The sequence below is a fragment of the Elephas maximus genome, chromosome 19 (assembly GCF_024166365.1).
Source record: "Elephas maximus indicus isolate mEleMax1 chromosome 19, mEleMax1 primary haplotype, whole genome shotgun sequence".
Taxonomy (NCBI): domain Eukaryota; kingdom Metazoa; phylum Chordata; class Mammalia; order Proboscidea; family Elephantidae; genus Elephas; species Elephas maximus.
In genome coordinates, this window is record NC_064837.1 from 70,101,782 (window position 1) to 70,129,633 (window position 27,852).

Sequence of the window (27,852 nt, forward strand, 5' to 3'; positions counted from 1 at the left end):
CCCCGCCCCCTGCGGATCCTGCGGATCCTGCGGACCCACTGCAGCGACGCCAGGAGACCCCGAGCACAGCCGTGCCGGGTGAGTGCGCTGCCGGCGGCAGGGAGCGGCCCGGGCCGGGGGCTGCCGGGGGCCGAGGGGCCAGGGGGTGGCCAGCGAAGGGTCCTAGGGCGCGTGATCTCGGGGAGCGGGGTCCCAGGGAGCGGAGTCCCCGGGAGCAAAGTCCCAGGGCGCGGGGTCCCGGGGCGCCTCCCGCAGTCCCCCCATCGCGTCTCCACCTGGGGCCGCACCGCTCTCGGCCTTGCTGGGGCGGAGGTCCTCCGTCGGCGCGGGCTCTCCGGCCTTCGACGGCGGACAGCGGCATCGGTGGGGGTGTGTTCTGTCCAGAACGGCCACCTCTTGCTTGGGGCCTTGGGGGACTGGGGACGCCTTTGTGCGCGGTGGGCCGGGGGCGTCAAGACCCCAGAGGATGCTGCGCGTGAGTTAACGGAGGGCTTCTGACGCTCTCCCAGAACCTACCAGAACCTCTGGAACCCCTCCGGGGATGGGAATGCTACAAGTGGGGGCGGGCAAGCGAGGCCTCGGGATGAGAGCCCCCCACCTCCAGCGCCGCAGTCCTCTGTGGTGGGTGGAACCGCGATGTGCGCACTTGGAAAACTCGAAGCGGGTCTGGCTCCCCAGCTCCTCCACCCCCACCTCGCTGGCCAGACCACGCTTCCCTGCGAAGTGCCCTATTAAACCCCCTGGGGAGGCATTGGTTTTTTTAACGGTGCTGAAATGACTGAAAAAGGATAGCGAGAATGGGTGCACCACTTGGAGAATGTGCGCAGCGTCACTGATTGTACGGGGAGAAATGTTGAAATGGCCTACGTTCTGTTGCGTATGTTTTTCACCGTGATAACATTTTTATTAAAACACTCCCTGGGGAAGGAAGAAAAAAACAGAAACAAGTTCTCCTGGGAGGATAGTCGGCGAACCTAACTAGTCTGTAGGCTTTTTATTAAGAAATCGTTTATTGGGCTTTTTTGGGAGGGAGGAACGCCCGTAGGCTTTGGGCAGGTGGATGCGTGCTGAGGGCATAGGGCAGTCACCTTCCCTTGGCCAAGGCCCCTCTGCACCCCTGTGACCACTCTGCACAGCTTGAAGACCTCCTCTCAGATGAGCATGGCCCAGGGGAATGAATCCCTCTGGGTCAGACCCCCTGGGGGAGGGGAGACCAATGGGGCCCCTACTGACTCTCCTGGTTCGCAGCCCAGTCCCTGACCACCAGCCTGCGTCTCCGTCCACAGGGATGTCTTCCTCCGTGCAGGCTCTGGGCAAGCCCCAGTCCCTGGGCTCTGGCATGGCGGGACAGGCGGGCTGCTGCTCGGTGGCGGCCCTGCAGAGGTGGCTGCCCATCCTGGCCTGGCTCCCTGACTACTCTGGGCAGTGGCTGAAGATGGACTTCATCGCTGGGCTCTCAGTCGGGCTCACGGTCATTCCCCAGGCGCTGGCCTATGCCGAGGTGGCTGGACTCCCGCCCCAGGTGAGGCTCTGCTCAGCACCAGCCATGTCTCCTCCTGACATCCTGGACCCACTCCAGGCTCACAGCTCAAGTCCGGGGTAGAGGTGCACCCTAGGTTTCCAGCTCCTGATGTTTACAGTCTTTTCAAAGGGGATCACCTTTGAGCAGGCAGGTCCACACTCCTCTTCCAGCCACTTCCCAACCCTGGCCCGGAGCTATTCTGGGTGCCCACATGGGGCTGCACAACCCAGTGGCCTTCAGAACATGCTTCTATACTGAGACTCAGACACAAGCACACAGGCCCTGGTGCTCCCAGCAGTCAGCACCCACCCTCTCCCACTCTGTGGTCACAGGCATCCCGAGACCCAGCTGGGCAGGAGTAGAGGAAAGGGTCCTGGTCATCCCGGGTGGCCCACACGTGGGTAAGAGAGGGTAGATGGAGTATGTGCCCACCACGGAACACACTGGTTGTAGGAGGCACTCCCTCCGGTGGCCCGGGCCTCCTAGCTGCTCACTGCTGTCTCTCCTTCACAGTACGGCCTTTACTCTGCCTTCATGGGGTGCTTCGTGTATTTCTTCCTGGGCACCTCCCGGGATGTGACTCTGGGCCCCACGGCCATCATGTCCCTCCTGGTCTCCTTCTACACCTTCCACGAGCCTGCTTTCGCTGTGCTCCTGGCCTTCCTGTCAGGCTGTATCCAGCTAGCAATGGGGTTCCTGCGTCTGGGTAAGCCTCAGCCTTCCTGCCGTGGTGGGAGGGGCTTCAAGTCCGCTGTTCCTGGTACCTGGGCGCCTGCCTCCTGGTGATGCCCTTCACCTCAGCACTCGTTGGTGTACCCTGCATCCTGGGGCGGGGGAGAGAGAGCAGGGGGGTACCTTTAGCTCCCAGCCCTGCCCTGGAGCAGGCTCTGGCCTGTGCTCAGAGGCCAGGTTGCCTGGAGGAGTACCTGGGGCCTCAGACCCTAGTTTGTCTCTCCTGCTCCCCAGAAACAGCCCAAGCAGGGCATGTCACTTGTCAGTTCTAAGCTGCAGCCTGTGTCCCCACAATCCTGCCCATGCCACCCTGCCCAGTCCCACATCTGCCCCATGTTCTGTGGACTGGTAGGAGCTGGGGACCAACTCGTTATTCCCTCCTGGCTGGTCAGGGTTCCTGCTGGATTTCATTTCCTGTCCCGTCATCAAAGGCTTCACCTCTGCTGCCACCGTCACCATTGGCTTCGGACAGATTAAGGTACGCACACTTCCTGCCTTGTGGCCACTGCTGGTTGGCACGGGAGTACCTGAGGGGTAGCAGGACTAAGGTGGGACCTGGTATTTGTGGGTCAGTGGAGGTCTTGCTGTTTGAGATTATAGCCCTTCTCCAAAGAGCTCGAAGCCCACTACGCTTCCAGTAACAACAGTCAATGGTTTGAAAAACAGTATTTAACAATGAAATAACCCTTCTCAGGCAGATGTTGAGCGACTTTCAGAGCCTTTAAGGTGGGTAATTTGGGCAACTGGTAATTACGTTATCAGCCCTTGTCTGAGTTTCTCCCACCTGCGTGCCTGGCTCGTTCCAGAAAGTAGGAATCTGTTACCTCGACCACCCGCATCCCAAGAGGCACACGAGCACACTGCCAAGGTTGTTTCCCTACGCTCGTTTACCAGATGGTTCTGTATTCGCTGTTGTTCCCAGTTTTTGTTCACTGTTTTTCAAATGCCACAATTTTTATATTTCTATTTAAAACATCCATAAACCATAACCCCTTTGCCATTGAGTTGATTCTGACTCACAGTGACTATGTAGGACAGGACAGTACTGCCCCATAGTCTTTCCAAAGAGCAGCTGGTGGATTCGAACTGCTGACCTTTTGGTTAGCAGCCAACCTCATAACCACTGTACCACCAGGCCACCAAGAAGTACTAAAATCAATAATGATCAGCTCTCTGACGCCATTATTCTCTTACTGGATTTCAGGTTCCTGGAGAGCAGGCACTTTTCCTGCTGACCGTTGCCACTCAGCCTGTGCTTGGTATTAAGTAGGAAGTACTGTAGGGTGTCTATGAGTCGGAATCGACTTAACAGCACTGGGTTTTGGTTTTTGGACTTAACTGAGTACATACCGGATGGAGTTGAGCCGAATTCTACAAATACAACCCAGGGCCCTTGAGGGCTGACTTAGAGCCGCACCCCTGTCTCGTGACCTGCTGTCACCCAGGGGCCTCCCTGAGGCGTGGTTCCCAGTCCTAGGTTTAGCTCCAGGCTTCTCTGGGACCATCTTCCCTGACTGAGATGAAGTGGGTAACTCAAGGGTGGAAGAATGTCTGCGTGTAAGTAAAGCAGCAGACTTTTTTTGCATGTTTAATTCTCACACTCTGGGAGGCAGGTCTATAAAACCCACATTTTATAGGCAGGGAAACCATTTAGGGGGTGTCTTACAGATTATACACACTCATATGTCAGGGTAAACTTGGCAAATGCTGTTTCGTGGGATGGTCTGGCCTTTATTCTGAAATAACATCCTTCGTTTTTAATGCCAAGAGCGTTCTTTTGTACTATCAGACTCCCAATGGATGGGATTCGCACTTGGCATGTAAAAACTTGGTAGGCGAGATCCCTGAGTGCTTTTAGAAATGACAGGGGGATCCCTGAGACCGAAGTCGTGTGTCCACCCACCGGTGCCCTGCCCCGCGGGGCTGCGTTTGCTGGGGGTCTGGGGCTTGGGAGCCTGATTCCCCCTTACCGCGCCCCAGGCTGGGCCTCGATTTCCCCTTTGATGCTCCCTCGCCGGTCTGTACGAGATGGAGAACTAAAGCCCAGAGCAGAGACACCCCCCTCCCACCCGAGGACCCCAGAGGTTGCCGCGAGAGGTACCCCTTCCCCTGGGGGGGGGCAGCTCCCTAGAGCTGGCTGGGGTCGCCAGATCCCGCCCACCCCTCGGCGTGATTTTTCCTTCCGGTGGGGGGCGGTGCCGGCTGGGAGGTCGGCCGAGTGACGGAAGTGGCTTCGAGCCAATGGCGGCGGGGTCTGTGAAACAGGGGCGGGCCGAGCCGTGAGCCAATGGCGGCCGGGCCTGCCAAGCGGCGGCTGCCTGGGCCGCCGATTGACGGACGTGGCCTCGAGCCAATGGCGGCGGGGCCTGCGCAGTGTGGGCGGGGCGGGACCAGGCCCCTGGCCAGGCCACCGTGGAGCCGGTTTCCCGGCTTGGGGTTCTCCCAGACCGGTTTTTCTTAAAATGAAAATGGTTTAGCAAAACATGTCGTTGGCCCCAGACGTTGTGAGGTGTCCGCCTTCACGATATTAGGCTTCTGCCCCTGGGGCTTTGGGTTGGGGAGACGGCAGCCCAAGGCCAGAAAGTACCCCAGACCCCTGGGAAGATCCCAGCCCCGGGGTGCGCCCCCTCCCCTCCCGATGCGGCATCTCCTTTGGGCGTTGCGGGCGGGGCTGGGCCGCGCCAGGCCTTCGCCTCTTGGAGACTGTCTGATGGGCCTCTCTGTTTGAGCAGAACCTCCTGGGACTGCAGGCCACCCCCAGGCAGTTTTTCCTGCAGGTGTATCACACCTTCCTCAACATCGGAGAGACCAGGTACGGATGGCTCTGTGCTTCTTAAGGGCCTCTCTTTTTTCCAGCTCCCTCCCCCACCCCTCCCCAGGTGGCATTTATTCCAGTCTGTAGGGCTGGCTTTGCAGAGAGAGGCCCCCAGAGCGGCAGCAGCAGCAGCAGCAGCAGCCCCTGGGACCTGTTGAAACAGTCTCAGGCCAGCCCCAGACCTGCAGAGCAGAACGGGCATTTGACAGGTGCCCAGGTGATCCATGTGTTGGTGGCCTAGGTGACCTGAGAGGCGGCCGGCCGCCCTCCGGAGCGTCCCTGGGTGGTGGAAGGGGAGAGGCTGTGTGAGGAAAGAGAAGGTAGGCATGGTCTCAGAGCTTAGAGAGAAGCAGAACCTGGGTGGCTTAGTGTCTCCCCCTCCCCTGAGCCCCCAGCAACCACCACTTGTTCACTGGCTACAGTTTTGCCTTTTCCAGAACGTCACACAGTTGGAATTACACAGTGCGTGGCTTTTTCAGATTGCTTCTTTCACTTAGCAGTGTGCGCTTAAGTTTCCTGCGTGTCTTTTTGTGGCTGGATAGCTCATTTCTTTTTGTTGTTGAGTAATACTCTACTAAAGAGCCCTGGTGGCACACTATTTAAGTGCTCATCTGCTAACTGAAAGGTCCGTGCTTCCGACCCACCAGCTGCTCTGTGGGAGAAAAATGTGGCAGGCTGCTTCCATGAAGATTACAGCCTTGGAAACCCCATGGGGCAGTTCTCCTCTGTCCTACGGAGTCTCTGTGAGTCGGAATCGACTCCATGACAGCAGATAAAACTCCACTGTATGATGAGCCACAGTTAGTCCGTCCACCATTGAAGGATCTGTTGGTTAGTTTGGGGGAATTCTGAGTAAAACTTCCATAAAAGTTGAAAAAGAGAGAGAGACCACGGGGTGGGGGGGAAAGAGGTGGACGCTCAGGTGCTGAGGGCCTGTAGGTAGAGTGACAGGACGGCTGGGGGCGCTGCCGTCTGCAGTCTCTAATGCAGGGGTCCTAGCAGAGGGCGGGCGGGACTAACCAGATGCTGGGGTGCTCAGAGACCACTCAGCGAGAACCAGGACTCTGGCCAGAGGGGCAAGAGGAGAAATGCATTTGCCAGTGCTGTAGAGGGGCTGCCTGGTGTGGGCCGTGCCTAGCCAGGGCGGTGGGCAGGAGAGACTATGACTATGTCACCCCATCCTGAGCTTCTGCGGGGGCTTCCCACGAATGCACCTGGAAGCAAGGAGCTCTCAGCCTGCGGGGGGTCAGCCTCCTGAGGCAGCGGGAAGTGGAGACTAACCAGTCATAGGTAATAAAGCATTGCCACAGGTGAAAGGGGCCCTGGCCCTAATTGGTCCAAGGCCCTCAGTGCCACCGATGCCGCTGCAGCTGAGAGCAACATGACCAAACAGAAACCAGTAACACTGCTGCCACTGTGATCAGGCCTTGACTTCCAGCCCCCAGCCCCAAAAGCCCTGTATCTGCCTGTTTACTGAGTTTTGAATAAGGTTTAGAAACAGAATAGGGAGTAACAAAGAGCCACTGAGAGAGAAAGCCTTCCAGCAGAAGCAGCCACCACGGCTGCCTGGGGCGGTGACCTGTGTCTGTCCGCAGAGTGGGGGATGCCGTGCTGGGTCTGGTCTGTATGGTGCTGCTGCTGGTGCTGAAGCTGATGAGAGATCACGTGCCTCCCGTCCACCCTGAGATGCCCCCGGGCGTGCGGCTCAGCCACGGGCTTGTCTGGACGGCCACAACAGGTGAGGGAGCCTGCTGCCTACAGACTGCTTCAGCAGTGTGCTGCTCACCTGGGCTGGCCATTGTGGTCACCAGGGAGTCCTGTGTACCCCCTCCCGGCTGAGAGAGTCTCATGGAATTTGTCTAGGGCACAATTTGGGTATTGAGATATTTAAAACTCACTAGGAGGACATTAAGCGCTCGGCTGCTAACTGAAAAGTCGGTAGTTCGAATCTACCAGCTGCTCTTTGGAAACCCTATGGGGCAGTTCTGCTTTGTTTTATGGCATCGCTATGAGTTGGAATTGACTTGACGGCAACAGTTTTGGTTTTTTTTTAGGAAGACATTGGTGGTTCCGTGATAGAGTTCTCACCTTCTGTGAGAGAGATCTGGGTTTAATTCCCAGCCAGCGCACCTCATGGGCAGCCACGACCCATCTGTCAGCGGAGGCTTACACATTGCTATGATACTGAACAGGCTTCAGTGGAGCTTCCAGACTAAGATAGGCTAGGGAGAAAGACCTGGCGATTTACTTCCAAAAATCAGCCAGTGAAAACCAAAACTGTCGGATCTGCAACCAGTCACGGGGATGACACAGGACTGGGCAGCATTTCATTCCATTGTGCGTGGGGTAGCCATGCATCGGGGCCAACTCATCAACAGCTAACAACAGTAATACCAAACTAAATCCAAATCACATCTTCTGCGGTCGAGTCAATTCCAACTCGTAATGACACTATAGGACAGAATAGAACTGCCTTACAGAGCTTCCAAGGAGCAGGTGGTGGATTCGAACTGCCGACCTTTTGGTTAGCAGCTGAACTCTTAACCGCTGCATCACCGGGGCTCCAAAAACAACAGGTGGTTCTGATAGGCAGCCAAGGTTGCAAAGACGTGTCTAGAGCAGTGGTTCAACCAGGTGTGGTTCTCCCCCAGGAGACCCTCGGCAACATCTGGACATGGTCTTGGTTATCACACTGGGGAGGGTGTTACTGGCATCTGATGGGTAGAGGCAAGGGATGGTACTGAACACCCCATAGCACACAGGACAGCCCGAACCACAGAGAATGACCCGTCTCTGGTCAGGTCTCTGGCGAGAAAGCAAGTTTCCACTTTAGACCGACTGCTTTTGTCTAATTTGTGCACCCACTAGGGGTAAGAATTGTGCTTCAGGTGTTAAGTCAGCAGGTGAGCCACAGGTAATGACAAGGTGGACAAAGCAAGGCTGTGTAAAGGCTTAGGCAGGGGTGGATTATCCAGTAAGCAAGGTAAGCACGGGCTTATTTGTGATTACTAATTTGTAGTGAACAATTTCACATTTTTTTTTTTTTTACCATGTCAAAGATGTGAAACCCACGTGAAGCCATTCACTACAGATTGGTAAGTAAGCTCATGCTTACTTGACTTACTGGGTCATTCATCCCTGTCAGAGATTGTACATTTGAAGAGTCTTTGATTCTGTAGGAAGGTGCTGTTGGGATGGGAAAGAGACAGATGCCAGTGAGACTTAGAAGAAGAGTCTTTGATGTGGTGAAGAAAATGTGAAATTGTTCACTACAGATGATCTGATAAGCAAGGAAAGCACTGTGCTTACCTTGCCTATTGGAGAATCTGCCCTGGCTGCAGGACGGGTGTACATGTGGCCACTAGCTCACTGAAGAGGCCCCTCGGGGAGGTGGGGACCTCTCCTCCGAGGCTGCCTGGGCTCTTTCTGCCCAGATGGACATAGCAGCCCCCACTGTTGGGCTTCTGGTCAGTGACACCCAGAAATGGGTTTACAGGAAAGTGAGGAGGCCCTTGGTGTCTAGTGAACCTTCCCTCCACGCTGAGGGAAATGTGGAAATAACACTGAGAACCTGCTTCCTTGCCTTTGCCAGCTTCTATAGGCTGCCTGCATTCCTTGGCCCATGGCCCCTTCCTTCATTTTCAAAGCCAGCAATGGTTTTGAATGTCACGATGCCATTGCTGCTGGTTCTAACTCTTCACCTCCCTTTTGCACATTTAAGGACCTTGTGATGACATTAGGGCCACCTCAGTAATCCAGGATAATTTCTGCATTTCAAAAAGTCAGCAGATTAACAACCTGAATTCTCTTCTGCCAGGTAACCTAACCTAGTCACAGGTTCCAGGGATTCTGACATAGGCATCTTCAGGAGGTCCTTATTCTACCTATCACACCTTGCTAATCAGCAGTGAACCAAATGTGGCCCATGGCCAGCAGTCTGAGCGTCACCTGGGAGATCGTTGGAGATGCAGAATCTCAGGCCCTGCCCCAGACCTGCCAAATCAGAATCTGATTTTAATATTATGCCCAGGTATGCTCAGGCATGTTAAAGTTTGGCAAATGCAGCTCTGAAGCCTTATCCCTTTCTCCCCGAGGCTGTAGCATCACCTGAAGAAAGTAGTTACCAAGCTCATTCTCCTAAGTGGTTTTTGGAAAAGGCAGAGTTTCAGTATATATGAAAAAAAAAAAAAATTTTTTTTTTAATATATATATATACTTTTTTTTTTTTTTTGGTTTAGCTTATATTTTAGCTGTGTTGGACAAGTGAACAACTTAATCTATAGCTGTACCTTTTGTTTGTCTAGCAGTTTGTAGGAAAGGCTCATTCACGTCTTTTACCTTTTCTGAGCCCCGTAACAACCTCATGGGCAAATAGAACAGTTACTGTTGTCCCTGTTTTGCACATGAAAAAGTCGAGCGTGCAGAAGTTGAGCAATTTGGAGCCTGATGTGTAATGATTTGTGGTGTATAAAGCACTTTCACGTACGTTAACTTCATTAGATTCTCATAACAACCCTGAGGATGGGGTATTATAATGTCCCCACTGTGTTGAAGAGGAGAATGAGGTCAACAAGCAAACGAACAGGGTCACATGGCTGGGAAGAGGCAGAGTGGGGGCTTGCACTCAGGTCATCTGCCTTTTTGTCCTGATAAGTCTGGCTGGAAAAGTCAATTTTATCAATCTTTTCACTGAACCAACTTGGTTTCATTGATTTTCTCGATGGTCATTGATTTCTGCTCTGATCTCTATTTTTTTCTTCTGCTCATTTTGGATTTAATTTGTCTTTTTTTAATTCCTAGTTCTTAAGGTGGAAGTCTTTAATTTGAGACCCTTTCTTTTCTAACATGGGTGTTCGGTGCTACAAATTTCCCTCTCAACACTGCTTTAGCTGCAGCCCACAAATTTTGATACGTTGTGTTTTCATTTTCATTCAGTTCAAAACACTTTCTGATTGTCATTTTGATGTCTCCTTTAACCCAGAGATTATTTAGAATTTACTTAGTTTCCAAATATTTGGGGATTTCCTAGTTAGCATTTGGTTATTAATTTCTAATTTAATTTTATTGTTGTCAGACAACATACCTTGTATGATTTTAGTCCTTTTACACTTATTGTAACTTGTTTTATGACCCAGAATATGGTTGAATGTTCTGTGTGCATTTGAGAAGAACATGTCTCCTGCTATTGTGGGGTGGAGTATTGTATAAATGTCCATTGGATCAAGTCAGTGGGTAATGTTACCCAAAGCTACTATGGGTAGCTGGTTTTTTTTTTTTTTTTTCTTATTTTGTTTATTTTCAGTTTTAATTTCTTTCCTGGCTGTTTTTCTTTCTACTTGTTTTATTAATTATTGAGAGGGGTGTTCAGATCTCTAGCTGTAATTATGGATTTGCCCATTTTCCTTTCAGATCTGTCAGTTTTTGCTTCATGTATTTTGAAGCTCTGTTATTGTACGTATAAGTATATAGGCTTTTCATTTTCTCTTGAAATTATCTTCTTTATCGCTGGTAGTAGTCTTTGCTCTGAGATCTACTTTGTCTGATACTAATAGAGCTACTCTAGCTTTCTTTTGATTACTGTTAGTGTGGTGTATCTTTCCTTATCCTTTTACTTTTAACCTATTTAGCCTAGTTGTGTCTTTATGGAGAGCCCTGGTGGCACAGTGGCCAAGTGCTCAGCTGTTTACCAAAAGGTCAGCAGTTCAAACACCAGCTGCTCTGTGGGAGAACGATGCGGCAGTCTGCTTCCATAAAGATTTACAGCCTTGGAAATACTAAGGGGCAGTTCTACTCTGTCCTGTAGGGCCACTATGAGTTGGAATTGACTTGACGACAATTTTTTTTTTTAAAATAACCTCTGCCTTTTAATTGGGGTGTTTTATATGCTTATTGGTATACCTGGCTTTAAACTACCACATTGCTTTTTTTTTTTTTTTTTTTTTCCTGTTCGTCTCATGTGTTCTTTGTTCCCTTTTTCCTCTTTTTCTATCTTCTTCTGGATTGAGTATTTTTTATTATTCTGTTTTATTTCCTTTGTTGACTTACTAGCTGTGCCTGTTGTGTGTGTGTAGTTTTTTGTTTGTTTTTAGTAGTTGCTGTAGGGTTTATAGTATTCATTTTTATCACATTCTGTGTTCAACTGATATCATATGACTTCATGTATAATATGAGAATCTCATAGGAGGATGTATCTATTTCTTCATTCCTGGTCTTTGTGCTAGTGTCATATGTTTTACTTCATTCAGTATCTCTCATAAACCCCACAGTAATTGTTATTATCTTTACGTTAAATAGATAATTACTTTTAAAGAGATTTAAATAATAAGAAAAATGGTCTTTTATATTTACTCATATAGTCATTATTTCTACTGCTTTTCATTTCTTTGTGTAGATCCAGATTACCATCTGGATCATTTTCCTTCTGCTTGAAGGATTTTCTTTATCATTTCTAGTAGTACAGATCTGCTGGTGATAAATTCTTTCAGGTTTTGCATGTCTAAAAAAGTCTTAATTTTGCTTTTATTTTTGGAAGATATTTTTGCAGGACATAGAATTCTAGGTTGACAGTTTTTTTCTTTCAGTGCTTTAAAGATAGTACTCTGCTGTCTTTTGGTTTCCTTTATTTACGACAAGAAATCTGCTATTGTTCTTATCTGTGTTCATTCATATGTGGCCTTTTTTTCTGAATGCTTTTAAGGTATTCTCTTTATCACTGGTTTTGGGCAATGTAGTATGATGTGCCCTGGTACAGTTTTCTTCATGTTATTTGTGCTTGGGGTTCATTGAGCTTCTTGGATATGTGGGTTTGTTTTAATCAAATCTGGAAAATAATTCAGCCATTATTTCTTCAGATATTGTTATGCCCCTCCCCCTTTCCTTTGCAGACTCCACTACAGTGTGTTAAGCCATGTGACGTCTCTCAGCTCACCAGTGCTCTGCATAATTTTTTTTTCCTTTATGTGATTCATTTTGGATGGTTTCTATCGCTGCATCTTTAAGTTTACTAGCCTTTTTTTTTTCTTGGAAACCCTGGTGGCATAGTGGTTAAGTGCTATGGCTGCTAACTGAAAGGTTGGCAGTTCAGGTCCAACAGGCACTTCTTGGAAACTCTTGGGGCAGTTCTGCTCTGTCCTACAGGGTCACTATGAGTCAGAACTGACTTGACGGCAATGGGTTTGGTTTGGTTTTTTTGGCTTAGTCTTTTTTATTTAGTGCCTAATCTGTTGTTAATCCCATCCAGTGTATTTTCATCTCAGACATTGTGGTTTTCATTTCTAGAAGCTCTATTTTTTCATATCTTATAAGTCTCTATTTAACATGCATAGTCTTCTCTCTAGTTTCTTTAATATATGGAAAACAGTTGTAATTTGTTTTAATATCCTTTTCTGCTAATTCTGTCATCTGTGTCATTTTTCCATCAGTTTTGATTGATTGATTTTTCTCTTCATTATGGGGCATGTTTTCCACCTTCTTTGCATGCCTGGTAATTTTTGATTGGATGCTAGATATTCAGTACATGGCATGCTTACTGGTCCTTGTATTGCCATCTTCTGTGCCACCCTGTGCATAGTCCCTATAACCATGTCTTCATGCCTGCACATGTCCCCTTTACAAGGGTGAAGTGTAAGCCGTCGTGGCTGGTGGGGTGTTGCACTCCTGTGGTGTCTTTTCCACAGTCACCCAGACATAGGTAAGTATCTGGCCTTAAACTTTACTGCATTTTCACTGACATGTTTTTCCTTCTGTTCTAGCTCGAAATGCTCTGGTGGTCTCTTTTGCTGCTCTGGTTGCATACTCCTTTGAAGTGACTGGATACCAGCCCTTTGTTCTTACTGGGGAGACAGCTGAGGGGCTCCCTCCTGTCCGGATCCCTCCTTTTTCAGTGACCACTGCCAACGGGACAATTTCCTTCACCGAGATGGTCCAGGTAAGCCAAGGCAGGAAGCTCTGTGTCCCTAATGCATCTGCATAGCCTGAGTCCCGTTAGGACTGCCGAGCCCTCAGTCAGGTGTGTCTGGGTACAAGGACAGCTGACAGAAGAATCCCAGCTTGGGCAGAACCTCAAGGGGACATCATATTTGTTTTCCTGCCTTGAGAAACAGGAACCAGTTGCCATCAGGTCGATTCCAACTCATGGTGACTGCACGTGTGTCGGGGTGGAATTGTGCTTTGTGGGGTTTTAAGTGGCTGATTTTTTGGGAGTCGGATTGCCAAGCCTTTCTTCCAAGGTGCCCCTGGGTGGACTTGAATGTCCAACCTTTCCATTAGGAGCGAGCACCACCCAGGGACTGCCTTGACCTAGAGCCCTCCTGTTTTGGACATTGGCGGAGAATGACTTTGTCATGTTCTATAATCTCACTTTCATGATAAGGAGGTATTTCCTTGCATGTCTAGGTTCATGGTCCTGCAGCCGAAGTACGTCTGCTTCAGTTAGGAGATGTGAAGAGCTGGTCCCTGCCTTGATGCAGGGGTGGGGGGTCTCTGCCTGGCCAGACCCAACCTCTCCTTACCTGGAGTTAGGAAGGCATGGGCTCGCAAGGCTGCTTACTGTCCTTCTCTCCCTTCTCAGGACATGGGGGCTGGGCTGGCTGTAGTGCCCCTGATGGGCCTGCTGGAGAGCATTGCAGTGGCCAAAGCTTTTGGTAAGATGTTCGTCACACAGGCCCACTCTGGTGGTCTTGTCCTGGGAGCTGCCTGCCTTGCTTGTTGCCTGCTTTCTTGCTTGGGTTTATCTGCTTAACTTTTGAAAATTTGAATTGTTATACAAGTAGAACATGCTATGTTGTTTCTTTAATTTACAGTAAAAATAGAATTATAATGAAAAGCCCCTCTCAGCGGTGTGCCTGGTAAATGTTCAACAGCTGGTACTCCGTGAAAGTAAAAGGCTCTGCTCCGTAGCCTTTGCCAGTTCCTGTGATGTAGCTCCCATCAGGGCTGACTTCAAGCTAAACATGACTCACTAAACGTGGAGTTTGAACGCCAAGTTGAGATGAGAGACCCAGTAGCTGCCATTCGATGGGATCTCCACCATACAGATACCATAGATATGAGTAACCTCCAGATGGTTGGGAATAGTAAAATGTAGTAAAATAAATTAGGAAGCGATGGGTTTTAAGTAGTATCTTGTTTTTAATACAATTTATTTAATTGAAAAATTGGATTTGATTGGTAATAACAGCGGTCTTTAAGAAGCGGCTCAAAAAATTCCTGGAAAGTTGACATTGCACTTTCTAGCTGCCTCTGCACACCTGCGGCACAGCACGGCTCATAAAACCAAAAACATTTACCATCTGGCCCTTGACAGAAACGTTTGCTGATCCCTGCCTTAGATTCACGTCCTCATTAAAAAATCAGACCGGTTGCGGTCAAGTTGATTCTGACTCATGGTGACCCCGTGTATGTCAGAGAATTATGTGTGCTCCATAGGGTTTTCAGTGGCAGATTTTTTCATGTCAGGCCTTTCTCCCGAGATGCCTCTGGGTGAATTTGAACCTCCAACCTTTCAGTTAGCAGCCGAGTGAGTTAACTGCTTACACTTCCCAGGGACTCCTGTGCCCCTCTGTCTTCCCCTGAAATCATTCTCGGCTCATCCCTCTGGGAATTCTCACCTTTGACCTTCTAGTCAGCCTGGCTTGTAAACAGGGAGGTTTTTAATTTAAAACTTTTTCCCTAACTGTAAAAACGATACCTGTTTATTATAGAAAATGTTGCAAGTGCAGAAATATATAAAGAAGAAACAAATCCCCGTAAGTGTCCTCACTACCCCAATTACTTATTAGCAGTTAGTTTACTATACAGCTTTCTATGCTTTTTTTGTGATACAAACATACACATACACGCAGACACGTGCAAGTATGTATGTAGTATGTACGTATTTATACGCTCGTGTTTATGAAATTGAGGTAATGCTGTGTGTAGAATCTCATCAGCTATTTTTTCATCTCATGAACATTTTCTTACTGACGTTGCACCCCGGGTGACCGTGTTTTCCTTTTCATTCTCTCCAGCTTCTCAAAGCAACTACCGCATTGACGCCAACCAGGAGCTGGTGGCCATTGGTAAGGCTCTGGCCGCGGGTCTCATGGTCTGCAGGGGCCTCTCTGCGTCTCACTAACATGGTCCACGGGTGTGACGGTCAAGGGGAGATGCGGGCATAGAGGTGGCCCGGAGCTGGGTCCAGATAGTTCAGTTTAGCTACTAGGAATAGGGAGCTGACATGTGATGTCAGCTCTGACTGACACTTATTAATCACCTGCTGTGTGCAGGACCCCGCTGTGTTCCAGGCCCAGGAATGCCAGAATGTTCTGCCTCAGGGAGGGAGCTTTGGGGCCAGAGGTCAGAAGGTTAGGAATGCGGCCAGGTAACATCGGGTGAGGCTGTTGGCAGTGCCTGGACTTTGAGCACCTTGGCTTCTGCCCTTGGCCCCATGAGGCAGAGCAGGTGGGTCAGTTGGGGCTCAGGGAGGCCCCAGCCTCCTGGATTTACAGTTTTGCTTTCTTTTATTTTAATGAATTTGACCTATCCAGTGGTTTGTTGGTACACTGCTGCGGGAGCCTTAAATCCAGTCCTCATCATGGTTTTTAGTTTATTGTGGTCCCTCACGAGGGGGCACAGGTCTCACCAGGCGGCAGCACCAGGCTCCTTCGCAAGGACATATCCACTAGTAACACCAGACAGCCTCAGTGGCAGCATTTTGGATTCAAGTCAGGGTGGGTTCTTGATGCAGAGATTGTAGGGCCGCAGGGTGGGTCACAAGGGACCCTGCTGGTGCCAGTTACTGAGCCCCGGTGAGTGGGACATTGCCTGCTGATGGTAGAGCTGGGATTTCCTGAGATTCACCTGCCCTGGGGCAGAGAAAACCTATGGACCTCTAGCACCCACCAGTGAAACTCCCAATCGCGATTTCTCAGTACGTCTCATTGCCATGACAACACCAGTGACACATAGTTCACATCCTGAATACACAGTGAGCTGTGGGATAACACCCAAACAAAGTACAACCCAGGGAGGGCTATGACTGGTGATCAGACAGTGCTGGCTCTGATTATCAACTGTGGATACGTTTCCTTCTGTGGACTAGATGTCTGTGGTGTAAAAATGGCTTGGAGGCATTGTCTGACCTCCACAAGGAGGAAGAAAACCAAGATCAGCAGCCCAAGGCTGGTTCCTATGAGACGGGGGTCAGACCTGCCTCCTCTCTCCACCATCTTTGCTGATTCTGACACCAACCGTCCCTCCCACAGCACTCTCTACTTCTTTGCTGGCATCGATAATTCATTGCAGTGGCCACACAGAACTCACAGACAATACTCATAATTATAGCGTTTATTAGGGAAGTAACAGGTTACAGATTAGGCCGAGCAACACTCCGGATACAGTTCTTCCATCAGGACAGCCTCTTGCTGGTCATGCTCACAGGCACGCCTCTCCCTGGCCCTAGGCCTCTGCCCGTGGGCACTCTACGTTCTCTCTCGGTAGGCCGGAAACCCACCGTGTGTCTCCTGCTGCTGTGTCTCTGCTGCTGGGTTTCTCCTGCCACCACTTTTTAACGTCTTCAGGGTTACAGCTTTTTCTGTCTTCTGGTCCCACGAGCCTCCCAGCATAAGGATCCTGGGTCCAAAGGATGCTCCAGCTCCTGGCTGTTCTTCCTTGGCAGTGGTGGGTCCTCTCTTCTTTCCCACCTCTGGGGTGGCCCATTTCAAGCCCAGAGGGATGGCAAAACTGACGGATCCCTTTGGTGGGCCACAATTACCCTAGCACACAGTCCCACCCAGTCACTTGGATGGAGGTACAAGGCCATGGCTAGAAAGGCCACACAAAGCAATCCATCATACCACACATGGATATGAAATAGACCCAGGAGCTTTCCGTAGCCCCTGGTGGAGATGGATTAAACCCCAAATGTCAGAGCCCGAGGGCCCACCCCCAGGTCTGTACCTATGCACGGAGTTGTGTCTTTGGCCAACACTGGGATCTGTGGATTCCGGCGTGAGGGGTGGGGTGATCCCGTGGGGCCTGCGGTCATTGCCTGGCCAGGCCCGTGCTGCCCCTGCCCCAGTATAGGCTTGTCCTTGCCAGGCCTGCCCTCAAGGACGTGGTGGGCATGTAGCCGGGGAGGCCCTGTGCTGGGCGGGCCCCACACCACGCTGCCCCCTGGTGAACCTGTGACCCCGTGGTGGCTTGCACAGTCAGAGGACCACCACCTCAATGAAGGACCCTGGGCAAGGCTCTGATCCACATAGCCCATGGACTCGGTTCTCAGGTCCTGGTGCCGATGAGGCCGTGGGTGGGGTCCACCCTGCACAGGTGGCACGTTGATCTGTGTCACCCTGGCTGGTGTGACAGAGGCTGCTGAGCGCTGTGGACGGGCAGCCCATTCTCGAATCTCTGGGCCTGTCTCATGTGCCCTTGTCTGACAGCACCCCTTTTTGGGGGTGAGGTGCTTCTCTGTCCTTTATAAATGGGGGAAGGTGTGTGTGAGCCACACACACGCAGGAGCCAGAATCAACCTCGAGGAACTTGGCAAAGGTCGTGGTTTGTTTTTTCTTCTGAGATAGAAAGAGAGATGGAGTCACAGAGAGAGAGGCACATGGAAGGATAGACATAGAGTCAGAGACACAGAGAGAGATGGAGACACAGAGAAACAGTGACACATGGAGAGAGGAACACAGAGTCAGAGACAGACACAATCAGAGATGGAGACAAAGAAACAGTGACACATGGAGGGAGAGACAGTCAGAGACAGGCAGAGAGAGACAGAGATAGCGACACAGAGAGACAGAGGCAGAGAGGGAGAGACACTGACATGGAGAGAGACAGACAAAGACACAGAGGGAGTCAGAGACAGAGAGAGGCAAAGAAAGAGACAGGCATTTTCCTACTCACTGTCTGTTTTTTTCTCCCCCCACCTCTTCTCCCTTCTGTTTTGGGCCCCTCCCCTCCCGGCCCCCTTTCCATTCGCCACCCTCCACCTAGGCCTCACCAATGTGCTGGGCTCCCTGGTCTCCTCCTACCCAGTCACTGGCAGCTTCGGACGGTAAGTGACCACGTCCTTCCTCCTCTGTGGCCTTGGGGGAGGGCAGCCCAGGCAAGAGTGACCCTTCCAGCTGAGGGGCACTGCCTCATGGCCCTCGGCCCCATCCAACATGGTCACTGTCTCCCAGCTGGAAGACGCCCTCTTCACAGCAGCTGACGCCCTCCATGAGCCCTCGCTGTGAAAGGGCAGATGGAGTCCCACGCTGCTCTTCTCAGCACGTGGCTGCCGCTATCTGCTGACAAGTCCCCATGCACAGCCGTGCTCATGTTGCCCTGGTGTGCCAGGGTTATGTTAGTCCCAAGGGAAAACGGGGACGGCCAGGGGTTCAGGCCCTCTCCCTGCCAGGCCTGCTCAGCCAGTCCTGTTAGGACATCTGTTCTCGGCTGAATTGGGTGTGCCTCTTCTGGGGCCTGCTGACCTAACAGGTTAAGGCCTTCGTGTTGCCTTCCAGGACAGCTGTGAATGCCCAGTCAGGCGTGTGCACCCCAGCAGGGGGGCTTGTGACAGGTGAGCCCCCCACTATCTTTCTCTACCCCCCGGCATATGGGGGCCCGCAATTAGAGGGCATGTGTCCGGCTGGGCCACCTGGACTCCACAGGTGTGGAATAGGGCAGGGGGCTCCATTCCTGCCTCTGGGTGGTGCTGCCTGTCCCCGCCTGGGCAGGGGCTCACACACAGATCTGCGAATGCCTGGGTGGGAACCTGTGCATCCTGGGGTGGATGGCGCACAGGGGTGGGCCCCCTGTGACCCTCCCTGCCCCCTGCAGGTGTGCTGGTCCTGCTGTCGCTGGACTACCTGACCTCCCTCTTCTACTTCATCCCCAAGTCCGCCCTGGCCGCCGTGATCATCATGGCCGTGGCCCCCCTGTTTGACATCAAGATCTTCAGGACGCTCTGGCGTGTAAAGAGTACGTATGTCCTGTGGCATCAGTGACATGTGTCCCACCCACATCAGGGTCGTTGGGAGCTAAGGGTGGGTGAGTCTCCTCAGGAGGCCGGATACCACAAACAGGGGGCTTAAAACAGCAGACTTTGATTGTCTCACAGTTCTGAAGACCAGAAGTCCAAATTTAGGGGGTCAGCAGGGCCGCCTCCCCTCCAGAAGACCTAAGGGTGGATACTTCTTTGCTTCTTTCTGTTCCTGGTAGTTTCTTGCCACATTTGGTGTTCCTTGGTTTGTAGACAGGCGCATCGCTCCGATCTGTGCCTTCGTCATCATGTGGCCTTCTCCCTGTGGGTCTGACCACGCCCTCTGACCTTATAAAGGCACCCATCTTAGGCTTTAGGGCCTACCTAACCCAGTCGACTCAACGGCAGTGGGTTTGGTTTTGGTTAACCCAGCCTGACCTCACGTTAACTTGGTTACCTCTGCAAAGACTCTGTTCCCAAATGAGGCCACATTTCCAGGTGTCGGGGGGGTAGGACTTCATCGTATCTTTTGCGGGGGGAGGGGGGGAAGCACAGTTCAGCCTGCATCAGGGGGAAACAACATTGGGGTTATACTTGATTCCCCCACCATCTTGTTGCCCCAGAACAGGGTGTGACCAGCTCAGTGTAGGACACTCTGAGGGCCAGGAGATGCCGCTGTGGTCGGTGGGTTGGGCTGTGGGGGCAATGGGGCTTTCTCCAGCTCCCCATCCCTGAAGGGGAACCTCGTACAGCCCTGTGCTTTCCTGGGTGGGTCCGTCCACGTGAGCCCACCACCTCGACCACCTGCTGTTGTCTGCTTGTGCCGCTTCATCAGGGAGAGATGGCGGGTCTGGGGTGACAGCAGGGTCCAGCACAGCCCGTGGGCACAGGCAATCAGGAGTTCCTGAACTGGCAGCTCCTACCGTGCCACAAGCTGTTGTTTTCTCTTGTTTGTCAAAGAGTTTAAAGGGTTTGTGGTACATATCTGATTTCTTTCTCGTCAGCCCAGCTGGTTATCAAGTGAAATAACTATCGTTTCACTGAGCACTTTACGTGCTGGGGTCTTCTTATACGTTGTTGCATTTTATCTTTAAAACTGCCTTCCAGTAGGTATGGATGTACCCATTTTACTTATGGAAAACTGAGGCTCGGGAAGATGATCATCTGTCTGAGCTAACGTCCATCAGGTGAAATTTGGGGCTGACTCCAAAGCCCACAAGTTCTACCCTTTAGAACACCTCCTTCCAGGTGTGGCTCAACAACGTTAAGAGTCTCGTTCTCGGAGTGGCCCTCGCTGTCCCATGGGCTTCCATGGCCTCCTGTCCCCCACCTCCTGGGCCTGGCTCTGCCCCTGATGTCCCCTCTTCTCAACTTATGGAGGGCGCTCAGGCCTTCACTGCTCCTTACCCCGGGCTTACCTTCTGACTTTGACATTCACATGAGTAGGTGCCTATGTCCGGGGCCCCTGGCTGGTTTGGGTCAGGATCTTCTCTGATCAGTAAGTGAGGAGCCAGGACGCCATCTGCAGGCCAGGGGTGCTGAGGCTGTGGTCAGGCGGATGCTGGGCTCCCTGAGGGCTGGCGCCTCCGAACTGGTCCCCCCCCCACCCCCCAGGGCTGGACCTGTTGCCCCTCTGTGTGACCTTCCTGCTCTGCTTCTGGGAGGTGCAGTACGGCATCCTGGCGGGAACCCTGGTGTCCATGCTGATCCTCTTGCACTCTGTGGCCAGGCCCAGGACCCAGGTACCGGCCGTGACCCAGGCCACTTGGGAGGTGGGGGGAGGAGAGTTCCTGCTGGCCCTGGGAGATGTGGGGAACAGCAGGGCATGTGGGGAACAGGACCCCAGGCTCCCGTCTGCATCCTGAAGTCACCCCCTTGCTGGAAACCCCAGTACTGTCCCACCATGTGTGCCGCCAGCTGTCTGCCCCCCATCCCCTCTGGCCTCTTGGGCCCAGGTTAAGGTTGCATGTGCAGACGGGCCTGCCTGCCAGTCAGCCGTCCCCCCAGGACTGTCTGCTCCCACCCCCCCATCCCCAGGTGTCTGATGGGCCAGTCCTCGTTATGCAGCCCGCCAGCGGCCTGCACTTCCCTGCGGTTGAGGCTCTCCGGGAGGCTGTGCTCAGCCGGGCTCTGGAAGGTACCAGAAACAGGATGGAGGGTGGTCCCAGTCTCTGGCTCCCTGCACCCCCTCTGTGCCCTGCACCCCCCTGTGCCCTTCACCCCCTCTGCACCCTGTCTGCACCCTGCATTGCATCTGCACCCTGCACCCCATCTGCACCCTGCAACCCTCTGTGCCCTGCACCCCATCTGCACTCCGCACCCCTCTGTGCCCTGCACCCCATCTGCGCCCTGCACCCCTCTGTGCCCTGCACCCCTCTGCACCCCCTCTACACCCTGCACCCCTCTGCGCCCTGCACCCCCTCTGTGCTGTGCACCCCTCTGTGCCCTGCACCCCCTCTGCACCCCTTCTGCACCCTGCACCCTGGATCCCTCTGCACCCTGCATCCCCGCTGCGCCCCTGCTCACTCTCCTTCAGAACCTGGCCCAGACTCCGGACATTCTGACTCTGTCCTGTGGGGTTTTGCGGTGTCCCAGGTGACATATCTGTCCACGTGCCAGCCCCATGCTCTGCTTGCACCCGGGGCAACAATTCACTGATGACCTGCTTTGTCCCTGTGGCTCGTCCCTTTTGTGGGAGAGTTGGGGTTCCAGGGGGAGAGAGGCCTGTTTGCCCCATGAGTGAAACAGCTGCTACTGTTGTGAACCAACCTGCGCCTGCGCCCCCACCTCCCGCCCCGCCCCCCCACCTCCCGCCCCGCCCCCCCACCTCCCGCCCCGCCCCCCACCCCCTCCCGCCCCGCCCCCACCCCCTCCCGCCCCGCTCCCGCCCCGCCCCCCACCCCTCCCGCCCCGCCCCCGGCACGGCCTCCGGGTCGCCTTGGCTGACCCCTCGGGCTGTCTCCGCAGCGTCGCCCCCGCGCAGCGTGGTTCTGGAGTGCACGCACGTATGCAGCGTCGACTACACAGTGGTGCTGGGCCTCGGCGAGCTGATCGAGGACTTCCGCCGGCGGGGCGTGGCTCTGGCCTTCGTGGGCCTGCAGGTGGGGCCTGGGGTGCAGCGAGTTGTGAGGAAGCCATTCGTGACGGGGGGTGAGGCTGTGGTTCTGGGGGGCCCTGGGGCTCTCCGAGGAGCCCCGAGTCCGGTGGTCCTCACGGTGACCATCCGCCTCTGGGTGGGCCGCTTCCCTGTAAAGTGGGGAGTGGGGCCCTGCGACGGCGGGGGCGACCTGGCCCCCGGTGGTCATGATCGTCGTTGGCTCCACGCTGGACTCTGCCGGGTCGGGCCCCAGGTAGCACGGGTGGACGTTTTAGGAAGGATGGACAGACGCGGACGTGCAGAAATATCGGCAAAAAAGTGCTCGGGGCCTTCGGGAGGCCTCTCGGGGGGGAATGGTGATGAGGGCGATAGACAGATGAACCCTGGGTTTGTTGAAATCAGTTTTCTCAGCTCCCAAGAGCCCTGGGTGTGGTCTGAACAGCATGGGTGGCCTTACTCAGGCAAGAATACAACAGGAGCAGTGACAATAACAATGCCCTTGACAAGGGGTGGCAGCACCGTGTAGGGTGACAGCGCTGAGGTTGGCATCATGGGGCTTGTTGTGAAGGGTGTTCTCCTGGCCATGCACCAGGCAGGGACGCACTGGGACATAGGCGTGGCCCACAGCCTGGTGGACAACATGTCTGCACCCAACCCTGAAACTGGACACTGAGCGGGACTCAGAGCCAGGGGCTTCCTGACAGCTGGCATTGGTCACAGGTTCACTCAGGGCTCAGCTAGCCCTGCGGGGTCAGTAGTCACATTCTCCCTGTTGCAGACCAGGATGCTGAGGCCAGAGAAGCTCAGCACTGCCTGAGGCCACACAGCGAGGGCGGGGCAGACTGCGGGCGCAGGAAGGCCAGCTCCAGCGCTGTGCTTTTCTTGACCGTTAATGTCACCTCTCATGTTTGAGAGCACTCAGTTTTCTGCTTATGTTCTTTGGAGATGGCTCATTTGAAAATCCTCATTTATAGCATTTCAGCGAGGCAGAGTTTCTCCTCCATTTTACATAGGTACAGACGTGCCCCTCACAGGATGCCCTGAGACGCAATGTGGGACGTGAGACGTGCCCCTCACAGGACACCCTGAGACAGTGTGTGTGATGTGGGACGTGCCCCTCACAGGACGCCCTGAGACACTGTGTGTGACATTAGATGTGGGATGTGCCCCTCACAGGCGCCCCGAGACACTGTATGTGACGTGGGACGTGCACCGTGCAGGACGCCCTGAGATGCTGTGTGTGACGTGAAATGTGCCCCTCACAGGACGCCCTGGGACGCTGCGTGTGACGTGGGACGTGCCCCTCACAGGACACCTCGAGACACTGTGTGTGACGTGGGACGTGCTCCTAATGGGATGCCCTGAGACAGTGTGTGTGACTTGGGATGTGCCCTTCACAGGACGCCTCAAGACACTGTGTGTGATGTGGGATGTGCCTCTCACAGGACGCCCTGAGACACAGTGTGTGATGTGGGACATGCTCCTCATAGGACACCCTGAGACACAGTGTGTGATGTGGGACGTGCCCCTCACAGGATGCCGAAACACTATGTGTGACGCGGGACGTGCCCCTCACAGGACGCCCTGAGACACAGTGTGTGATGTGGGACGTGCCCCTCATAGGACACCCTGAGACAGTGTATGATGTGGACGTGCCCCTCACAGGACGCCCTGAGACACTGCGTGTGATGTGGGACGTGCCCCTCACAGGACTCCCTGAGATGCTGTGTGTGACATGGGACATGCCCCTCACAGGATGCCTTGAGACGCTGTGTGTGACGTGGCATGTGCCCCTCACAGGACGCCCTGAGACACAGTGTGTGACGTGGGACATGCCCCTTATAGGACACCCTGAGGCGCTGTGTGAGACGTGGGACGTGCCTCTCACAGGACACCTTGAGACACTATATGTGACATGGGCTGTGCCCCTCACAGGACGCCGAGACACAGTGTGTGACGTGGGACATGCCCCTCATAGGACACCCTGAGACTGTGTGTGAAGTGGGACGTGCCCCTCACAGGACATCCTGAGACACTATGTGTGATGTGGGACGTGCCCCTCACAGGACGCCCTGAGACAGTGTGTGACGTGGGACGTGCCCCTCACAGGACGCCCTGAGACACTGTGATGTGGGATGTGCCCCTCACAGGATGCCCTGAGATGCTGTGTGTGACGTGGGACGTGCCCCTCACAGGACACCCTGAGACACTTTGTGTGATGTGGCACGTGCCCCTCACAGGATGCCCTGGGACACAGTGTGTGACGTGGGATGTGCCCCTCGCAGGACACACTGGGACACGGTGTGTGATGTGGGATGTGCCCCTCGCAGGACACGCTGGGACATGGCGTGTGATGTGTGGGTGGCACCCCTCTCACGTGGGCTCAGTGGTGGAGCTGCGGTCTGACGGAGGCCGCCTGTCCTCAGGGCGTCAGAGCGGGGTGACCTGCCCTCTAATTAATTTGTCTGCTCCTCAGGTCCCTGTGCTGCGTGTCCTGCTGTCTGCAGACCTGAAGGGGTTCCAGTATTTCTCCGGTGTTGAAGAAGCAGGTTGGTGCCAGCAGAACCTCGAGCCTGGCTCACGGCAGAGCGGGAAGGGCAGGAAGAGCAGGACTGGGTTGGGGGGAGGCGTGGACGCGAGTCCTGAGAATGCGAGTGAGGTCACTGGTGGTCCCAGCTGGGTCTCGGCAGCTCTTCTGTCTGTGGGGGACCAGAGAGAGATGCAGGGTGGGCTATCTGAGCCGCGCAGCCGGGCTGAACTGGGCTGCTCCTCACTGCACGAGAGCCCTGTGAGCTGTGGGATCCTGGTGCTCCAGGCCGTTCTCCCTTTTCCCCTGCAGTGACAGGGACGGGGCGAGGGGTATGAGGAGGCGGGCATGTTAGGCGGGCCCTCTCCTGCTCTTGGGACTTCTGAGTGCTGTGTTTGTGTGTGTGTGGGTGGGGGGGGGGCATGTGTGCATGTGTGCGTGTGTGTGTGTGCATGCATGTAATTCAGGTAGAATTTACACACTGTCAGTATACTTGGAGTTCTGACACACGGAAACCCCTGTATTTACCAGTCAAGATGTGGGATCTCTGCATCACTCCAGAAAGTTCTTTTCCTGCCCTCTACCAGTGACTCCCCACCCCCAGGGGTAACCACTATTTAGGTTTCCCCTCTGTAAGTTAGTTGGGCCTAAAGATTCATTTTGCGTCGGCTCCTTTCACTCATCACAACATCTGTGAGCTCAAATGGTGACCAGTGGGAGGATGGATGGATGAACCAGCTGGCGTATTCACGTGGTGGAGTGCCGCTCAGCGATGAGAGGGGGCGCTAGTAACACAGGGGAGGGGTGTGCTCAGAGATAGCTGTGCCGTCCCACAGAGAGCCAGGGGTGCCTCTCCTTCCCCTGCTCAGGACCCGGGATGCCGACCTTTGCTCCAGTCCTGTCCTTGAGTCGATCCGCCCTTGCTTCCACTTATCTAACGCTTGAACAACTTGTTTGTGTTTCCCCAGAGAAGTACCTGAGGCAAGAACCTGGGACCCAGCCCTACAACATCAGCGAAGACTCTGTTCCTGAACACAAGGTCGCCCTGTTGAAGGCTTAGCTGGGCCCCTGATTGGCGTCTGGCATTTGAGGTCTCTCCCAGAGGGCTCTTGTCGCTGTGACGTTGATACTCCATTGCTGCTCATTCATACACTGGCCTGAGGGACCTGAGGAAAGCTGGAGTTGGTGACCCGGGAGGGAGAACGAACCTTGCGTTGAGGCCCCGCTGGGAACCTCGGCTTCAGTTCAGATGATTGAACAGTTCCTTAGAGTGTCTTCTAGAATAACATGAAGAGAGCAATGGAGCAGGGATTTCCAGGCCAGTCTAGGAGGGGTGTCCTCGGGCCCAGCCCACCTTCCCGGGTCTGGGTTCTCAGTCGGGCAAGGGAGGGGAGCAGTGTGTGCTGAGGGTCATGGGTGTCTGGGAGGTGGTGTCTGGTCTTGATGCAAAGTCTGTTGTTACTGTTGTGTAGAAAACCAGGGTGTGCCAAACGACTTCAAGTCTATTTAAAAGTAATTTTGTCTTTTGTGTTTTTAAATTGAAAAAGTAATGGCTTTTGGTGTTTTTGTAAAAATCATAAATACTATAAAAAATACAGGCAACCATTCTCCCCCAATCTGTTGTGGTGATCATTCCAGATCCGCCTTCCCACTCGGTATATACAGCCGTGTGTACTAGCATGTGATCTGTTCACGGTGTCACATGCACGGATCATTCCACATGTGCCTCACGGTGCTCTGTAGCCCGGTTCCTGGCAGCTACTGCTGTGAAGATTTATTGTGATAATAAATATACGACACGTGATTTCTAGTGTCCACGTGGTACTTTGTTCTATGTTTGTATGTGGTTCCCTTAGCCTCTACAGGTGGACTGTTACGTTAAATATATTGCACCTGCCTTTTTTTCAGTCTAATCATCACCAGGGGTGACTCCCTGGAGGGGTGGCGGGTCATGGAGCGTGCTCTCTGCCCCTAAAGGACGAGCTCGCTGTGCAGAGGGCCTTGGGTAGGAGACCCCCACCACAGTGCCTTCAGAACCCCCCCGGTGTCTCCACGAGGCCACATCCCTCCTGGTCATTGCTAGCCTGACCGCAGCAGGGATACTAAAACCAAAACCAACTGCCGTTGAGTCGATGCCGACTCATGTCGACCCTGTGTGGCCGAGTAGAGCGGGGCTCCACGGGGTTTTCAGTGACTGGGTTTTTGGAAGTAGCCCACCCACTGCCAGTCCTGGTAGCCCCCAGCACAGCTCCTCTTCCACGTGAACCTTCCAGATTCCCAACCCGTCTTCTGCTCTTTCTCTGTCCAGGCCCCTAAGTGACCACCTCAGCTATCCACCGCCCGTGGGTCTGTTTCCTTTTTGTTCCTTGTTTTTTAGCAGCTTTACCAAAATATGATTCACCTGTCATATGATTCATCCGTGTAAAGCCTGCAATTCAGTGGTCTGTAGCATATTCACAGAGTGGGACAACCATCACCACAGTCAATTATAGATGATTCTCATCATCCCCCAAAAGAAAGCCCACACTTTGGCTATCACCCCTTACCCTCCCTGCCCCCGCCCCCTCCAGCCCCTGGCAGCCACTAATTTGCTTTGTCTTCCTATTCTGGACTTTCACATGGTTGGACTCATAATACGCGGCCTTTGTGTCTGGCACCTTTCACTCAGCGTGATGTTTTCAGGGCCCATCCACGTAGTAGCTTCTCAGAACGTCATCCTTTATTACGGCTGAATAACATTGCATTGAATGGCTAGCCACGTTGTGTCTATCCATTGGCGTGTTGATGGATGCTGGGGTTGTTTCCACTTCCCGGCTGTTAGGAATATTGCCACTATGAACATTGATTTCTGTGTGGACGCTCATTCACATCGCTCTTGGGTCTAGACCCAGGAGTGGAATTGCTGGGTCAGACACTAGCTCTAGTTTGGGGACCTGCCAGGCTGTTTCCCAGAGCAGCTGCACCAGCTTACATTCCCACAGCAGTGCGATTTCGCCACATCCTCACCAATGCTTGTCGTTACCTCAGTTTTTCCTCACAGCCATCCTGGTGGTGTGGTTTCTCAAGGTGATTGTGACAGGCGTGTCCCTCATGACTGATGACCTTGAGCATCTTCTCTGTTTCATTACCTTGGGCTGTTCCTACGTGAGGTGGACATGTCCCGACACTCTGCCCACCAGGCCATCCCTGACCAGGGCTGTAATGCAGCAGGTGG

General features: G+C 53.3%; 1 protein-coding gene across 1 annotated transcript; it reads left to right on the forward strand.

The window, feature by feature from the left end:
* On the forward strand, positions 1-26,436 carry SLC26A11 (solute carrier family 26 member 11). Its single transcript, XM_049858981.1, has 17 exons — positions 1-78; positions 1,287-1,522; positions 2,036-2,228; positions 2,647-2,732; positions 4,987-5,066; positions 6,665-6,807; positions 12,821-12,996; positions 13,639-13,711; positions 15,077-15,127; positions 18,045-18,105; positions 18,557-18,612; positions 18,873-19,013; positions 20,629-20,756; positions 21,052-21,151; positions 21,982-22,115; positions 24,588-24,660; positions 25,607-26,436. Exons 2-17 carry the CDS (start codon positions 1,289-1,291, stop codon positions 25,696-25,698), a joined length of 1,821 nt encoding a protein of 606 aa, XP_049714938.1. The 5' UTR covers positions 1-78; positions 1,287-1,288; the 3' UTR covers positions 25,699-26,436.
* The last annotated feature ends 1,416 nt before the right edge of the window (positions 26,437-27,852 follow it).

Bases quoted from the DNA above. Each gene is read 5' to 3' on its own strand.
- SLC26A11 (XM_049858981.1), top strand. From the start codon at position 1,289: ATGTCTTCCTCCGTGCAGGCTCTGGGCAAGCCCCAGTCCCTGGGCTCT. The intron at 12,997-13,638 runs GTAAGCCAAGGC...CTCCCTTCTCAG, and splicing joins CCTTCACCGAGATGGTCCAG to GACATGGGGGCTGGGCTGGC. The intron at 21,152-21,981 runs GTACCAGAAACA...CTGTCTCCGCAG, and splicing joins GCTCAGCCGGGCTCTGGAAG to CGTCGCCCCCGCGCAGCGTG.